The 19,428-nt window shown below is 41.6% G+C and overlaps 1 protein-coding gene across 1 annotated transcript; it reads left to right on the forward strand.

Annotated features, from left to right (window-relative positions):
• Positions 1 to 446: 446 nt before the first annotated feature.
• Positions 447 to 1,980, forward strand: LOC310806346 (general transcription factor II-I repeat domain-containing protein 2-like; the record flags this gene model as incomplete). The annotated part of the gene is made up of 3 exons (XM_083672398.1): positions 447 to 462; positions 568 to 1,807; positions 1,899 to 1,980. 3 exons carry the CDS (start codon positions 447 to 449, stop codon positions 1,978 to 1,980), a joined length of 1,338 nt encoding a protein of 445 aa, XP_083528524.1.
• Between the last annotated feature and the right edge of the window lie 17,448 nt (positions 1,981 to 19,428).

The raw sequence follows: 19,428 nt of genomic DNA on the forward strand, positions 1-19,428 counted from the left end.
GTAATGAGCCTGTTGTCAAAACGGCAGAAAAAAATGTTCACAAACGAAATATTGTTTCTACACTTAAAATGAACAAAGAAAAAATTAGCTAGCCTGATATAAGTCATGTTCATGACGATGCAAATGTAACGAGATTTCGAACTGTTCTGTTGCACACGTTGGGACTCATTTTATTTTTCTACAAAAAACATTTGCCATGACGGGAATCGAACCCGGGCCGCCATGGGTTACAAGGTAGATGCCTATCCGCTATACCATTTGGGAAAACTTGATATGTATACCCTAAGACAGTGGTCACCAAACTACGGCCCGCGGGCCGGATACGGCCCGTCAGCACATTTGGCTCGGCCCTCTGAACAATACCAGAGACGCTATCTGATTTTTTTCCTATTTGGCCTCCAGAAAAAAAATCCTAGGCCCGGCCCTGTCAAAGAGAGAACGGAATAATGGCGAAAAGGTTAGGTAAGAGAAAAATTGATTCAGAATGCAGGGTATTTAACCTGCAGTGGACAAACGATTATTTTTTTGTTCAATGCAAAGAAAAGGCTGTTTGTCTCATCTGTCAAGAGACGGTGGCGGTATTCAAAGAATACAATCTTCGCCGACACTATGAATCCCGTCACAAAGACAAGTACGATAGCTTGCAAGGCCAAATACGAGCAGACAAACTCTCAAAGCTAAAAAGTGGACTACTATCTCAGCAGAATACATTTGTACGCCAAGCTCAGCTGAACCAGGCATCCGTTCGGGCCAGCTTTCGGGTTGCTCAACTGATAGCAAGCAGCGGTAAGCCTTTCACTGACGGAGAGTTTGTTAAGAAATGTATGGATGCTGTCGCGGAGGAGGTGTGTCCCGAGAAGAAAGATGCATTTAATGCCGTAAGTCTGTCGGCGAGTACAATCACCAGACGCGTTGAAGAAATCGGGAGTAATGTATATGCCCAGCTGCAGCAGAAGACGAAAGAATTTGACTTTTTTTCATTAGCACTGGATGAGAGCACGGACGTGCAGGACACAGCGCAACTGCTCATTTTTATTCGTGGAGTTAGCGCAAACTTTGAGATATGCGAGGAGCTGGCAGCCCTCCAAAGTCTCAAAGGGACTACAACGGGAGAGGATATTTTTGACAAAGTGTGCCAAATCATGGAGGAGTTGGACCTGGACTGGTCAAAGCTGGCTAGCATCACGACTGACGGGGCTCCTAGCATGGTGGGCGAAACTCGCGGTCTAATAGGACGCATGAACCGGGAGTTGGAAAAAAGGGGTCTCACCGCCCCGCTACGAGTCCACTGCCTAATTCACCAGCAAGCACTGTGCTGCAAAGTGTTGACGTGGGATTCTGTAATGAAGGTTGTGGTGTCGTGCATAAACTTCATCAGAGCAAAGGGACTTAAACACAGGCAGTTCCAAGAATTCCTGTCTGAACTGGAGTCTGCGCACGGAGATGTGCTGTACTACACAGAGGTCCGATGGCTGAGCCGGGGCAGAGTTTTGAGGCGTTTTTACGAGCTGCTACCCGAAATTAACGCATTTCTTCATTTAAAAGACAAAACGGTCCCAGAGCTGATCGACCCAGAATGGAAATGGCACCTCGCATTTTTAACAGACGTGACAGAAATACTTAACAGCCTTAACTTGCAGCTACAAGGCGAGGGGAAACTCATTTGCGACATGTATTCACACATAAAAGCATTTGAGGTGAAATTAGCGCTGCTTTTGGAACAAGTGAAAAAGCGCAACTTCGTCCATCTCCCTGCTACCCAAAACCTGTCGACAGAGAACCCAGCGGTCCCGTTCCCAGCTGAAAAGTGCGTGGAAGCACTGGAAATGCTGAAGGCGGAGTTCGGTGTGCGATTCAGTGAACTACATGTTCATGCAAAAGAAATCCGTCTTTTTCAGAACCCCTTTGTTGCCGACATTGATGAAGCCCAGCCTTCATATCAGTTTGAGTTCGCTGAGTTACAGAACTGTGATGTTCTGAAAGACGCATTCAAGCCCAACAGTCTCATTGACTTCTATGCCGCCCTCCCAAACGACACGTACCCTAACATCAAAAAACACGCAATGAAAATGTCCACAGTTTTTGGCAGCACGTATATCTGCGAGAAAACCTTTTCACGCATGAAACTGCTGAAAACTCCGATGAGATCAAGATTGACAGATGAACATTTGCATCAGTGCTTGAGACTGGCTGTAACTAGAATGGAACCTGATATTCAACTTCTCACCAGCCAGATGCAGGCCCACAGTTCACACTGATGAACATACATAGGTAAGCTCACTTTTCTGACTTGAATGAGTCATTCTGAGCATAAACAAATATAATCATAATAAAATCTACTGGGATAAAATCCATCTTTACAACCATACTGGTAGTGAAATGTATTGTGCTGTGTAGGTGCTGTATCACTTAGTTCAGTTTCTCAACCTGCTTCCTTTGTGGTTTTCACAGGGAAGTTGATGAGAGAGAGCTGCAAACAGCGGTGTCTACAAGCCTACTGGAACCTACAAAAGGATTATAAGGAAGGAACACAAGAACTTTAAGAGACTGCTCATATGTGTCAGAGAGATTCTGCTCTGACAACTGAGCTGAACTTTTATCTGTTAAGATTGTGCATGGCACAACAGAAAGTTAATGTTCCATGGCTTTTTTTTCTATGAAGAACCCAGAGAGAGTTATTTAGTTATTATTTATTTCATAAATAGTGTTATTTATTTCCAGTTTTTTTCTGTGAAGAACTCAGAGAGGGTTATTTAGTTATTATTTATTTCATTAATAGTGTTATTATTTATTTCCTGACTTTTTTTCTGTAAAGAACCTGGAAAGGGTTATTTGGTTATGTGTGGCTTTCTGGAAAACAATAAATTTTTTAAGCACCTCTACGATCGTCACACTTTTTCTGTTACAAACTGACACCGGCCCCCCATCAGAGAAGGGAAAAGTTATGTGGCCCTCACAGGAAAAAGTTTGGGGACCCCTGCCCTAAGATATCTAAGTGTCATTTCGAAGAGGTCTGTAGCAGAGGCCATAGAGCACAGCAAACAAATAATCATGTGTTTAAATATCCTTGTCGTTTTGAAAAATTACCATTGTCACCTGCACAGGAATGCCATGCGGCCAACATTGAAGAAATGTGCTTCTCAAATCTGTCATTAACACTGTTTTCCACACGCTTTTTTCATTGCATTGCCATATAATCAATTGGTCATTGATGCGTCACGAATAACGACAATGCGTCGAAAATTAAAGAAATGTAAACATGAATTATGTTATTACTGTCTAAGCATCGCAAAGCTGTATGCGTAAAGGCGTCTGACGTCACAGTGGCTTGCCTGAAACAAAGGAATTAGAGAAACATGTGCTTACAGGGGCGTCGAACAGCCTTCTCCCGCTGATGGAGCAAAGTTGCTACAGTGACAAAGACAAGCTCCGCGCTCATGGGCAATTTATATGAGGCAACTGTGCTGCGAGTATCTAAGTAGTCGTCGTGCATGGATAAAATGCAATGTTTCAAACAGATCTGATGAATTCACCTACTTTGAAAAAGTGTGCGTTAGGGAGTTCTTTTGACACAAAGCGAAAATCTACAGTCAAGCGTCAATCAGCAGACAGCCGTGTGTTCTTTAGTAATGAGCCTGTTGTCAAAACGGAAGAAAAAAATGTTCACAAACGAAATATTGTTTCTACACTTAAAATGAACAAAGAAAAAATTAGCTAGCCTGATATAAGTCATGTTCATGACGATGCAAATGTAACGAGATTTCGAACTGTTCTGTTGCACACGTTGGGACTCATTTTATTTTTCTACAAAAAACATTTGCCATGACGGGAATCGAACCCGGGCCGCCCTGCATTACAAGGTAGATGCCTATCCGCTAGACCATTTGGGAAGACGTGATAGGTACACCCTAAGATATCTAAGTGTCATTTCGATGAGGTCTGTAGCAGAGGCCATAGAGCACAGCAAACAAATAATCATGTGTTGAAATATCGTTGTCGTTTTGAAAAATTACCATTGTCACCTGCACAGCAATGCCATGCGGCCAACATTGAAGAAATGTGCTTCTCAAATCTGTCATTAACACTGTTTTCCACACGCTTTTTTCATTGCATTGCCATATAATCAATTGGTCATTGATGCGTCACGAATAACGACAATGCGTCGAAAATTAAAGAAATGTAAACCTGAATTATGTTATTACTGTCTAAGCATCGCAAAGCTGTATGCGTAAAGGCGTCTGACGTCACAGTGGCTTGCCTGAAACAAAGGAATTAGAGAAACATGTGCTTACAGGGGCGTCGAACCGCCTTCTCCCGCTGATGGAGCAAAGTTGCTACAGTGACAAAGACAAGCTCCGCGCTCATGGGCAATTTATATGAGGCAACTGTGCTGCGAGTATCTAAGTAGTCGTCGTGCATGGATAAAATGCAATGTTTCAAACAGATCTGATGAATTCACCTACTTTGAAAAAGTGTGCGTTAGGGAGTTCTTTTGACACAAAGCGAAAATCTACAGTCACGCGTCAATCAGCAGACAGCCGTGTGTTCTTTAGTAATGAGCCTGTTGTCAAAACGGCAGAAAAAAATGTTCACAAACGAAATATTGTTTCTACACTTAAAATGAACAAAGAAAAAATTAGCTAGCCTGATATAAGTCATGTTCATGACGATGCAAATGTAACGAGATTTCGAACTGTTCTGTTGCACACGTTGGGACTCATTTTATTTTTCTACAAAAAACATTTGCCATGACGGGAATCGAACCCGGGCCGCCCTGCATTACAAGGTAGATGCCTATCCGCTAGACCATTTGGGAAGACGTGATAGGTACACCCTAAGATATCTAAGTGTCATTTCGATGAGGTCTGTAGCAGAGGCCATAGAGCACAGCAAACAAATAATCATGTGTTGAAATATCGTTGTCGTTTTGAAAAATTACCATTGTCACCTGCACAGCAATGCCATGCGGCCAACATTGAAGAAATGTGCTTCTCAAATCTGTCATTAACACTGTTTTCCACACGCTTTTTTCATTGCATTGCCATATAATCAATTGGTCATTGATGCGTCACGAATAACGACAATGCGTCGAAAATTAAAGAAATGTAAACCTGAATTATGTTATTACTGTCTAAGCATCGCAAAGCTGTATGCGTAAAGGCGTCTGACGTCACAGTGGCTTGCCTGAAACAAAGGAATTAGAGAAACATGTGCTTACAGGGGCGTCGAACCGCCTTCTCCCGCTGATGGAGCAAAGTTGCTACAGTGACAAAGACAAGCTCCGCGCTCATGGGCAATTTATATGAGGCAACTGTGCTGCGAGTATCTAAGTAGTCGTCGTGCATGGATAAAATGCAATGTTTCAAACAGATCTGATGAATTCACCTACTTTGAAAAAGTGTGCGTTAGGGAGTTCTTTTGACACAAAGCGAAAATCTACAGTCACGCGTCAATCAGCAGACAGCCGTGTGTTCTTTAGTAATGAGCCTGTTGTCAAAACGGCAGAAAAAAATGTTCACAAACGAAATATTGTTTCTACACTTAAAATGAACAAAGAAAAAATTAGCTAGCCTGATATAAGTCATGTTCATGACGATGCAAATGTAACGAGATTTCGAACTGTTCTGTTGCACACGTTGGGACTCATTTTATTTTTCTACAAAAAACATTTGCCATGACGGGAATCGAATCCGGGCCGCCCTGCGTTACAAGGTAGATGCCTATCCGCAAGACCATTTGGGAAAACTTGATATGTACACCCTAAGATATCTAAGTGTCATTTCGATGAGGTCTGTAGCAGAGGCCATAGAGCACAGCAAACAAATAATCATGTGTTTAAATATCCTTGTCGTTTTGAAAAGTTACCATTGTCACCTGCACAGGAATGCCATGCGGCCAACATTGAAGAAATGTGCTTCTCAAATCTGTCATTAACACTGTTTTCCACACGCTTTTTTCATTGCATTGCCATATAATCAATTGGTCATTGATGCGTCACGAATAACGACAATGCGTCGAAAATTAAAGAAATGTAAACCTGAATTATGTTATTACTGTCTAAGCATCGCAAAGCTGTATGCGTAAAGGCGTCTGACGTCACAGTGGCTTGCCTGAAACAAAGGAATTAGAGAAACATGTGCTTACAGGGGCGTCGAACCGCCTTCTCCCGCTGATGGAGCAAAGTTGCTACAGTGACAAAGACAAGCTCCGCGCTCATGGGCAATTTATATGAGGCAACTGTGCTGCGAGTATCTAAGTAGTCGTCGTGCATGGATAAAATGCAATGTTTCAAACAGATCTGATGAATTCACCTACTTTGAAAAAGTGTGCGTTAGGGAGTTCTTTTGACACAAAGCGAAAATCTACAGTCAAGCGTCAATCAGCAGACAGCCGTGTGTTCTTTAGTCATGAGCCTGTTGTCAAAACGGCAGAAAAAAATGGTCACAAACGAAATATTGTTTCTACACTTAAAATGAACAAAGAAAAAATGAGCTAGCCTGATATAAGTCATGTTCATGACGATGCAAATGTAACGAGATTTCGAACTGTTCTGTTGCACACGTTGGGACTCATTTTATTTTTCTACAAAAAACATTTGCCATAACGGGAATCGAACCCGGGCCGCCCTGCGTTACAAGGTAGATGCCTATCCGCTAGACCATTTGGGAAAACTTGATATGTACACCCTAAGATATCTAAGTGTCATTTCGATGAGGTCTGTAGCAGAGGCCATAGAGCACAGCAAACAAATAATCATGTGTTTAAATATCCTTGTCGTTTTGAAAAATTACCATTGTCACCTGCACAGGAATGCCATGCGGCCAACATTGAAGAAATGTGCTTCTCAAATCTGTCATTAACACTGTTTTCCACACGCTTTTTTCATTGCATTGCCATATAATCAATTGGTCATTGATGCGTCACGAATAACGACAATGCGTCGAAAATTAAAGAAATGTAAACATGAATTATGTTATTACTGTCTAAGCATCGCAAAGCTGTATGCGTAAAGGCGTCTGACGTCACAGTGGCTTGCCTGAAACAAAGGAATTAGAGAAACATGTGCTTACAGGGGCGTCGAACCGCCTTCTCCCGCTGATGGAGCAAAGTTGCTACAGTGACAAAGACAAGCTCCGCGCTCATGGGCAATTTATATGAGGCAACTGTGCTGCGAGTATCTAAGTAGTCGTCGTGCATGGATAAAATGCAATGTTTCAAACAGATCTGATGAATTCACCTACTTTGAAAAAGTGTGCGTTAGGGAGTTCTTTTGACACAAAGCGAAAATCTACAGTCAAGCGTCAATCAGCAGACAGCCGTGTGTTCTTTAGTCATGAGCCTGTTGTCAAAACGGCAGAAAAAAATGGTCACAAACGAAATATTGTTTCTACACTTAAAATGAACAAAGAAAAAATGAGCTAGCCTGATATAAGTCATGTTCATGACGATGCAAATGTAACGAGATTTCGAACTGTTCTGTTGCACACGTTGGGACTCATTTTATTTTTCTACAAAAAACATTTGCCATAACGGGAATCGAACCCGGGCCGCCCTGCGTTACAAGGTAGATGCCTATCCGCTAGACCATTTGGGAAAACTTGATATGTACACCCTAAGATATCTAAGTGTCATTTCGATGAGGTCTGTAGCAGAGGCCATAGAGCACAGCAAACAAATAATCATGTGTTTAAATATCCTTGTCGTTTTGAAAAATTACCATTGTCACCTGCACAGGAATGCCATGCGGCCAACATTGAAGAAATGTGCTTCTCAAATCTGTCATTAACACTGTTTTCCACACGCTTTTTTCATTGCATTGCCATATAATCAATTGGTCATTGATGCGTCACGAATAACGACAATGCGTCGAAAATTAAAGAAATGTAAACATGAATTATGTTATTACTGTCTAAGCATCGCAAAGCTGTATGCGTAAAGGCGTCTGACGTCACAGTGGCTTGCCTGAAACAAAGGAATTAGAGAAACATGTGCTTACAGGGGCGTCGAACCGCCTTCTCCCGCTGATGGAGCAAAGTTGCTACAGTGACAAAGACAAGCTCCGCGCTCATGGGCAATTTATATGAGGCAACTGTGCTGCGAGTATCTAAGTAGTCGTCGTGCATGGATAAAATGCAATGTTTCAAACAGATCTGATGAATTCACCTACTTTGAAAAAGTGTGCGTTAGGGAGTTCTTTTGACACAAAGCGAAAATCTACAGTCAAGCGTCAATCAGCAGACAGCCGTGTGTTCTTTAGTAATGAGCCTGTTGTCAAAACGGCAGAAAAAAATGTTCACAAACGAAATATTGTTTCTACACTTAAAATGAACAAAGAAAAAATTAGCTAGCCTGATATAAGTCATGTTCATGACGATGCAAATGTAACGAGATTTCGAACTGTTCTGTTGCACACGTTGGGACTCATTTTATTTTTCTACAAAAATCCTTTGCCATGACGGGAATCGAACCCGGGCCGCCCTGCGTGACAAGGCAGATTCCTATCCGCTAGACCATTTGGGAAGACTTGATACGTACACCCTAAGATATCTAAGTGTCATTTCGATGAGGTCTGTAGCAGAGGCCATAGAGCACAGCAAACAAATAATCATGTGTTTAAATATCCTTGTCGTTTTGAAAAATTACCATTGTCACCTGCACAGGAATGCCATGCGGCCAACATTGAAGAAATGTGCTTCTCAAATCTGTCATTAACACTGTTTTCCACACGCTTTTTTCATTGCATTGCCATATAATCAATTGGTCATTGATGCGTCACGAATAACGACAATGCGTCGAAAATTAAAGAAATGTAAACATGAATTATGTTATTACTGTCTAAGCATCGCAAAGCTGTATGCGTTAAGGCGTCTGACGTCACAGTGGCTTGCCTGAAACAAAGGAATTCGAGAAACATGTGCTTACAGGGGCGTCGAAGCGCCTTCTCCCGCTGATGGAGCAAAGTTGCTACAGTGACAAAGACAAGCTCCGCGCTCATGGGCAATTTATATGAGGCAACTGTGCTGCGAGTATCTAAGTAGTCGTCGTGCATGGATAAAATGCAATGTTTCAAACAGATCTGATGAATTCACCTACTTTGAAAAAGTGTGCGTTAGGGAGTTCTTTTGACACAAAGCGAAAATCTACAGTCAAGCGTCAATCAGCAGACAGTCGTGTGTTCTTTAGTAATGAGCCTGTTGTCAAAACGGCAGAAAAAAATGTTCACAAACGAAATATTGTTTCTACACTTAAAATGAACAAAGAAAAAATTAGCTAGCCTGATATAAGTCATGTTCATGACGATGCAAATGTAACGAGATTTCGAACTGTTCTGTTGCACACGTTGGGACTCATTTTATTTTTCTACAAAAATCCTTTGCCATGACGGGAATCGAACCCGGGCCGCCCTGCGTGACAAGGCAGATTCCTATCCGCTAGACCATTTGGGAAGACTTGATATGTACACCCTAAGATATCTAAGTGTCATTTCGATGAGGTCTGTAGCAGAGGCCATAGAGCACAGCAAACAAATAATCATGTGTTTAAATATCCTTGACGTTTTGAAAAATTACCATTGTCACCTGCACAGGAATGCCATGCGGCCAACATTGAAGAAATGTGCTTCTCAAATCTGTCATTAACACTGTTTTCCACACGCTTTTTTCATTGCATTGCCATATAATCAATTGGTCATTGATGCGTCACGAATAACGACAATGCGTCGAAAATTAAAGAAATGTAAACATGAATTATGTTATTACTGTCTAAGCATCGCAAAGCTGTATGCGTAAAGGCGTCTGACGTCACAGTGGCTTGCCTGAAACAAAGGAATTCGAGAAACATGTGCTTACAGGGGCGTCGAAGCGCCTTCTCCCACTGATGGAGCAAAGTTGCTACAGTGACAAAGACAAGCTCCGCGCTCATGGGCAATTTATATGAGGCAACTGTGCTGCGAGTATCTAAGTAGTCGTCGTGCATGGATAAAATGCAATGTTTCAAACAGATCTGATGAATTCACCTACTTTGAAAAAGTGTGCGTTAGGGAGTTCTTTTGACACAAAGCGAAAATCTACAGTCAAGCGTCAATCAGCAGACAGTCGTGTGTTCTTTAGTAATGAGCCTGTTGTCAAAACGGCAGAAAAAAATGTTCACAAACGAAATATTGTTTCTACACTTAAAATGAACAAAGAAAAAATTAGCTAGCCTGATATAAGTCATGTTCATGACGATGCAAATGTAACGAGATTTCGAACTGTTCTGTTGCACACGTTGGGACTCATTTTATTTTTCTACAAAAATCCTTTGCCATGACGGGAATCGAACCCGGGCCGCCCTGCGTGACAAGGCAGATTCCTATCCGCTAGACCATTTGGGAAGACTTGATATGTACACCCTAAGATATCTAAGTGTCATTTCGATGAGGTCTGTAGCAGAGGCCATAGAGCACAGCAAACAAATAATCATGTGTTTAAATATCCTTGACGTTTTGAAAAATTACCATTGTCACCTGCACAGGAATGCCATGCGGCCAACATTGAAGAAATGTGCTTCTCAAATCTGTCATTAACACTGTTTTCCACACGCTTTTTTCATTGCATTGCCATATAATCAATTGGTCATTGATGCGTCACGAATAACGACAATGCGTCGAAAATTAAAGAAATGTAAACATGAATTATGTTATTACTGTCTAAGCATCGCAAAGCTGTATGCGTAAAGGCGTCTGACGTCACAGTGGCTTGCCTGAAACAAAGGAATTCGAGAAACATGTGCTTACAGGGGCGTCGAAGCGCCTTCTCCCGCTGATGGAGCAAAGTTGCTACAGTGACAAAGACAAGCTCCGCGCTCATGGGCAATTTATATGAGGCAACTGTGCTGCGAGTATCTAAGTAGTCGTCGTGCATGGATAAAATGCAATGTTTCAAACAGATCTGATGAATTCACCTACTTTGAAAAAGTGTGCGTTAGGGAGTTCTTTTGACACAAAGCGAAAATCTACAGTCAAGCGTCAATCAGCAGACAGTCGTGTGTTCTTTAGTAATGAGCCTGTTGTCAAAACGGCAGAAAAAAATTTTCACAAACGAAATATTGTTTCTACACTTAAAATGAACAAAGAAAAAATTAGCTAGCCTGATATAAGTCATGTTCATGACGATGCAAATGTAACGAGATTTCGAACTGTTCTGTTGCACACGTTGGGACTCATTTTATTTTTCTACAAAAAACATTTGCCATGACGGGAATCGAACCCGGGCCGCCCTGCGTTACAAGGTAGATGCCTATCCGCTAGACCATTTGGGAAGACTTGATATGTACACCCTAAGATATCTAAGTGTCATTTCGATGAGGTCTGTAGCAGAGGCCATAGAGCACAGCAAACAAATAATCATGTGTTGAAATATCCTTGTCGTTTTGAAAAATTACCATTGTCACCTGCACAGGAATGCCATGCGGCCAACATTGAAGAAATGTGCTTCTCAAATCTGTCATTAACACTGTTTTCCACACGCTTTTTTCATTGCATTGCCATATAATCAATTGGTCATTGATGCGTCACGAATAACGACAATGCGTCGAAAATTAAAGAAATGTAAACTTGAATTATGTTATTACTGTCTAAGCATCGCAAAGCTGTATGCGTAAAGACGTCTGACGTCACAGTGGCTTGCCTGAAACAAAGGAATTAGAGAAACATGCGCTTACAGGGGCGTCGAACCGCCTTCTCCCGCTGATGGAGCAAAGTTGCTACAGTGACAAAGACAAGCTCCGCGCTCATGGGCAATTTATATGAGGCAACTGTGCTGCGAGTATCTAAGTAGTCGTCGTGCATGGATAAAATGCAATGTTTCAAACAGATCTGATGAATTCACCTACTTTGAAAAAGTGTGCGTTAGGGAGTTCTTTTGACACAAAGCGAAAATCTACAGTCAAGCGTCAATCAGCAGACAGTCGTGTGTTCTTTAGTAATGAGCCTGTTGTCAAAACGGCAGAAAAAAATGTTCACAAACGAAATATTGTTTCTACACTTAAAATGAACAAAGAAAAAATTAGCTAGCCTGATATAAGTCATGTTCATGACGATGCAAATGTAACGAGATTTCGAACTGTTCTGTTGCACACGTTGGGACTCATTTTATTTTTCTACAAAAAACATTTGCCATGACGGGAATCGAATCCGGGCCGCCCTGCGTTACAAGGTAGATGCCTATCCGCAAGACCATTTGGGAAAACTTGATATGTACACCCTAAGATATCTAAGTGTCATTTCGATGAGGTCTGTAGCAGAGGCCATAGAGCACAGCAAACAAATAATCATGTGTTTAAATATCCTTGTCGTTTTGAAAAGTTACCATTGTCACCTGCACAGGAATGCAATGCGGCCAACATTGAAGAAATGTGCTTCTCAAATCTGTCATTAACACTGTTTTCCACACGCTTTTTTCATTGCATTGCCATATAATCAATTGGTCATTGATGCGTCACGAATAACGACAATGCGTCGAAAATTAAAGAAATGTAAACATGAATTATGTTATTACTGTCTAAGCATCGCAAAGCTGTATGCGTAAAGGCGTCTGACGTCACAGTGGCTTGCCTGAAACAAAGGAATTAGAGAAACATGTGCTTACAGGGGCGTCTAACCGCCTTCTCCCGCTGATGGAGCAAAGTTGCTACAGTGACAAAGACAAGCTCCCCGCTCATGGGCAATTTATATGAGGCAACTGTGCTGCGAGTATCTAAGTAGTCGTCGTGCATGGATAAAATGCAATGTTTCAAACAGATCTGATGAATTCACCTACTTTGAAAAAGTGTGCGTTAGGGAGTTCTTTTGACACAAAGCGAAAATCTACAGTCAAGCGTCAATCAGCAGACAGCCGTGTGTTCTTTAGTCATGAGCCTGTTGTCAAAACGGCAGAAAAAAATGTTCACAAACGAAATATTGTTTCTACACTTAAAATGAACAAAGAAAAAATTAGCTAGCCTGATATAAGTCATGTTCATGACGATGCAAATGTAACGAGATTTCGAACTGTTCTGTTGCACACGTTGGGACTCATTTTATTTTTCTACAAAAATCCTTTGCCAAGACGGGAATCGAACCCGGGCCGCCCTGCGTTACAAGGCAGATTCCTATCCGCTAGACCATTTGGGAAGACTTGATATGTACACCCTAAGATATCTAAGTGTCATTTCGATGAGGTCTGTAGCAGAGGCCATAGAGCACAGCAAACAAATAATCATGTGTTTAAATATCCTTGTCGTTTTGAAAAATTACCATTGTCACCTGCACAGGAATGCCATGCGGCCAACATTGAAGAAATGTGCTTCTCAAATCTGTCATTAACACTGTTTTCCACACGCTTTTTTCATTGCATTGCCATATAATCAATTGGTCATTGATGCGTCACGAATAACGACAATGCGTCGAAAATTAAAGAAATGTAAACATGAATTATGTTATTACTGTCTAAGCATCGCAAAGCTGTATGCGTAAAGGCGTCTGACGTCACAGTGGCTTGCCTGAAACAAAGGAATCAGAGAAACATGTGCTTACAGGGGCGTCGAAGCGCCTTCTCCCGCTGATGGAGCAAAGTTGCTACAGTGACAAAGACAAGCTCCGCGCTCATGGGCAATTTATATGAGGCAACTGTGCTGCGAGTATCTAAGTAGTCGTCGTGCATGGATAAAATGCAATGTTTCAAACAGATCTGATGAATTCACCTACTTTGAAAAAGTGTGCGTTAGGGAGTTCTTTTGACACAAAGTGAAAATCTACAGTCAAGCGTCAATCAGCAGACAGCCGTGTGTTCTTTAGTAATGAGCCTGTTGTCAAAACGGCAGAAAAAAATGGTCACAAACGAAATATTGTTTCTACACTTAAAATGAACAAAGAAAAAATGAGCTAGCCTGATATAAGTCATGTTCATGACGATGCAAATGTAACGAGATTTCGAACTGTTCTGTTGCACACGTTGGGACTCATTTTATTTTTCTACAAAAAACATTTGCCATGACGGGAATCGAACCCGGGCCGCCCTGCGTTACAAGGTGGATGCCTATCCGCTAGACCATTTGGGAAAACTTGATATGTACACCCTAAGATATCTAAGTGTCATTTCGATGAGGTCTGTAGCAGAGGCCATAGAGCACAGCAAACAAATAATCATGTGTTTAAATATCCTTGTCGTTTTGAAAAATTACCATTGTCACCTGCACAGGAATGCCATGCGGCCAACATTGAAGAAATGTGCTTCTCAAATCTGTCATTAACACTGTTTTCCACACGCTTTTTTCATTGCATTGCCATATAATCAATTGGTCATTGATGCGTCACGAATAACGACAATGCGTCGAAAATTAAAGAAATGTAAACATGAATTATGTTATTACTGTCTAAGCATCGCAAAGCTGTATGCGTAAAGGCGTCTGACGTCACAGTGGCTTGCCTGAAACAAAGGAATTCGAGAAACATGTGCTTACAGGGGCGTCGAGGCGCCTTCTCCCGCTGATGGAGCAAAGTTGCTACAGTGACAAAGACAAGCTCCGCGCTCATGGGCAATTTATATGAGGCAACTGTGCTGCGAGTATCTAAGTAGTCGTCGTGCATGGATAAAATGCAATGTTTCAAACAGATCTGATGAATTCACCTACTTTGAAAAAGTGTGCGTTAGGGAGTTCTTTTGACACAAAGCGAAAATCTACAGTCAAGCGTCAATCAGCAGACAGCCGTGTGTTCTTTAGTAATGAGCCTGTTGTCAAAACGGCAGAAAAAAATGTTCACAAACGAAATATTGTTTCTACACTTAAAATGAACAAAGAAAAAATTAGCTAGCCTGATATAAGTCATGTTCATGACGATGCAAATGTAACGAGATTTCGAACTGTTCTGTTGCACACGTTGGGACTCATTTTATTTTTCTACAAAAATCATTTGCCATGACGGGAATCGAACCCGGGCCGCCCTGCGTGACAAGGCAGATTCCTATCCGCTAGACCATTTGGGAAGACTTGATATGTACACCCTAAGATATCTAAGTGTCATTTCGATGAGGTCTGTAGCAGAGGCCATAGAGCACAGCAAACAAATAATCATGTGTTGAAATATCCTTGTCGTTTTGAAAAATTACCATTGTCACCTGCACAGGAATGCCATGCGGCCAACATTGAAGAAATGTGCTTCTCAAATCTGTCATTAACACTGTTTTCCACACGCTTTTTTCATTGCATTGCCATATAATCAATTGGTCATTGATGCGTCACGAATAACGACAATGCGTCGAAAATTAAAGAAATGTAAACATGAATTATGTTATTACTGTCTAAGCATCGCAAAGCTGTATGCGTAAAGGCGTCTGACGTCACAGTGGCTTGCCTGAAACAAAGGAATCAGAGAAACATGTGCTTACAGGGGCGTCGAAGCGCCTTCTCCCGCTGATGGAGCAAAGTTGCTACAGTGACAAAGACAAGCTCCGCGCTCATGGGCAATTTATATGGGGCAACTGTGCTGCGAGTATCTAAGCAGTCGTCGTGCATGGATAAAATGCAATGTTTCAAACAGATCTGATGAATTCACCTACTTTGAAAAAGTGTGCGTTAGGGAGTTCTTTTGACACAAAGCGAAAATCTACAGTCAAGCGTCAATCAGCAGACAGCCGTGTGTTCTTTAGTAATGAGACTGTTGTCAAAACGGCAGAAAACAATGTTCACAAACGAAATATTGTTTCTACACTTAAAATGAACAAAGAAAAAATGAGCTAGCCTGATATAAGTCATGTTCATGACGATGCAAATGTAACGAGATTTCGAACTGTTCTGTTGCACACGTTGGGACTCATTTTATTTTTCTACAAAAAACACTTGCCATGACGGGAATCGAACCCGGGCCACCCTGCGTTACAAGGTAGATGCCTATCCGCTAGAACATTTGGGAAAACTTGATATGTACACCCTAAGATATCTAAGTGTCATTTCGATGAGGTCTGTAGCAGAGGCCATAGAGCACAGCAAACAAATAATCATGTGTTTAAATATCCTTGTCGTTTTGAAAAATTACCATTGTCACCTGCACAGGAATGCCATGCGGCCAACATTGAAGAAATGTGCTTCTCAAATCTGTCATTAACACTGTTTTCCACACGCTTTTTTCATTGCATTGCCATATAATCAATTGGTCATTGATGCGTCACGAATAACGACAATGCGTCGAAAATTAAAGAAATGTAAACATGAATTATGTTATTACTGTCTAAGCATCGCAAAGCTGTATGCGTAAAGGCGTCTGACGTCACAGTGGCTTGCCTGAAACAAAGGAATCAGAGAAACATGTGCTTACAGGGGCGTCGAAGCGCCTTCTCCCGCTGATGGAGCAAAGTTGCTACAGTGACAAAGACAAGCTCCGCGCTCATGGGCAATGTATATGGGGCAACTGTGCTGCGAGTATCTAAGCAGTCGTCGTGCATGGATAAAATGCAATGTTTCAAACAGATCTGATGAATTCACCTACTTTGAAAAAGTGTGCGTTCGGAAGTTCTTTTGACACAAAGCGAAAATCTACAGTCAAGCGTCAATCAGCAGACAGCCGTGTGTTCTTTAGTCATGAGCCTGTTGTCAAAACGGCAGAAAAAAATGGTCACAAACGAAATATTGTTTCTACACTTAAAATGAACAAAGAAAAAATGAGCTAGCCTGATATAAGTCATGTTCATGACGATGCAAATGTAACGAGATTTCGAACTGTTCTGTTGCACACGTTGGGACTCATTTTATTTTTCTACAAAAAACACTTGCCATGACGGGAATCGAACCCGGGCCGCCCTGCGTTACAAGGTAGATGCCGATCCGCTAGACCATTTGGGAAAACTTGATATGTACACCCTAAGATATCTAAGTGTCATTTCGATGAGGTCTGTAGCAGAGGCCATAGAGCACAGCAAACAAATAATCATGTGTTTAAATATCCTTGTCGTTTTGAAAAATTACCATTGTCACCTGCACAGGAATGCCATGCGGCCAACATTGAAGAAATGTGCTTCTCAAATCTGTCATTAACACTGTTTTCCACACGCTTTTTTCATTGCATTGCCATATAATCAATTGGTCATTGATGCGTCACGAATAACGACAATGCGTCGAAAATTAAAGAAATGTAAACATGAATTATGTTATTACTGTCTAAGCATCGCAAAGCTGTATGCGTAAAGGCGTCTGACGTCACAGTGGCTTGCCTGAAACAAAGGAATTAGAGAAACATGTGATTACAGGGGCGTCGAAGCGCCTTCTCCCGCTGATGGAGCAAAGTTGCTACAGTGACAAAGACAAGCTCCGCGCTCATGGGCAATTTATATGAGGCAACTGTGCTGCGAGTATCTAAGTAGTCGTCGTGCATGGATAAAATGCAATGTTTCAAACAGATCTGATGAATTCACCTACTTTGAAAAAGTGTGCGTTAGGGAGTTCTTTTGACACAAAGCGAAAATCTACAGTCAAGCGTCAATCAGCAGACAGCCGTGTGTTCTTTAGTAATGAGCCTGTTGTCAAAACGGCAGAAAAAAATGTTCACAAACGAAATATTGTTTCTACACTTAAAATGAACAAAGAAAAAATGAGCTAGCCTGATATAAGTCATGTTCATGACGATGCAAATGTAACGAGATTTCGAACTGTTCTGTTGCACACGTTGGGACTCATTTTATTTTTCTACAAAAATCATTTGCCATGACGGGAATCGAACCCGGGCCGCCCTGCGTGACAAGGCAGATTCCTATCCGCTAGACCATTTGGGAAGACTTGATATGTACACCCTAAGATATCTAAGTGTCATTTCGATGAGGTCTGTAGCAGAGGCCATAGAGCACAGCAAACAAATAATCATGTGTTGAAATATCCTTGTCGTTTTGAAAAATTACCATTGTCACCTGCACAGGAATGCCATGCGGCCAACATTGAAGAAATGTGCTTCTCAAATCTGTCATTAACACTGTTTTCCACACGCTTTTTTCATTGCATTGCCATATAATCAATTGGTCATTGATGCGTCACGAATAACGACAATGCGTCGAAAATTAAAGAAATGTAAACATGAATTATGTTATTACTGTCTAAGCATCGCAAAGCTGTATGCGTAAAGGCGTCTGACGTCACAGTGGCTTGCCTGAAACAAAGGAATCAGAGAAACATGTGCTTACAGGGGCGTCGAAGCGCCTTCTCCCGCTGATGGAGCAAAGTTGCTACAGTGACAAAGACAAGCTCCGCGCTCATGGGCAATTTATATGGGGCAACTGTGCTGCGAGTATCTAAGCAGTCGTCGTGCATGGATAAAATGCAATGTTTCAAACAGATCTGATGAATTCACCTACTTTGAAAAAGTGTGCGTTAGGGAGTTCTTTTGACACAAAGCGAAAATCTACAGTCAAGCGTCAATCAGCAGACAGCCGTGTGTTCTTTAGTAATGAGACTGTTGTCAAAACGGCAGAAAAAAATGTTCACAAACGAAATATTGTTTCTACACTTAAAATGAACAAAGAAAAAATGAGCTAGCCTGATATAAGTCATGTTCATGACGATGCAAATGTAACGAGATTTCGAACTGTTCTGTTGCACACGTTGGGACTCATTTTATTTTTCTACAAAAAACACTTGCCATGACGGGAATCGAACCCGGGCCGCCCTGCGTTACAAGGTAGATGCCTATCCGCTAGACCATTTGGGAAAACTTGATATGTACACCCTAAGATATCTAAGTGTCATTTCGATGAGGTCTGTAGCAGAGGCCATAGAGCACAGCAAACAAATAATCATGTGTTGAAATATCCTTGTCGTTTTGAAAAATTACCATTGTCACCTGCACAGGAATGCCATGCGGCCAACATTGAAGAAATGTGCTTCTCAAATCTGTCATTAACACTGTTTTCCACACGCTTTTTTCATTGCATTGCCATATAATCAATTGGTCATTGATGCGTCACGAATAACGACAATGCGTCGAAAATTAAAGAAATGTAAACATGAATTATGTTATTACTGTCTAAGCATCGCAAAGCTGTATGCGTAAAGGCGTCTGACGTCACAGTGGCTTGCCTGAAACAAAGGAATTAGAGAAACATGTGATTACAGGGGCGTCGAACCGCCTTCTCCCGCTGATGGAGCAAAGTTGCTACAGTGACAAAGACAAGCTCCGCGCTCATGGGCAATTTATATGAGGCAACTGTGCTGCGAGTATCTAAGTAGTCGTCGTGCATGGATAAAATGCAATGTTTCAAACAGATCTGATGAATTCACCTACTTTGAAAAAGTGTGCGTTAGGGAGTTCTTTTGACACAAAGCGAAAATCTACAGTCAAGCGTCAATCAGCAGACAGCCGTGTGTTCTTTAGTAATGAGCCTGTTGTCAAAACGGCAGAAAAAAATGTTCACAAACGAAATATTGTTTCTA

The sequence above is a fragment of the Argentina silus genome (assembly GCF_951799395.1).
Source record: "Argentina silus genome assembly, chromosome: 6".
Classification (NCBI taxonomy): Eukaryota; Metazoa; Chordata; class Actinopteri; order Argentiniformes; family Argentinidae; genus Argentina; species Argentina silus.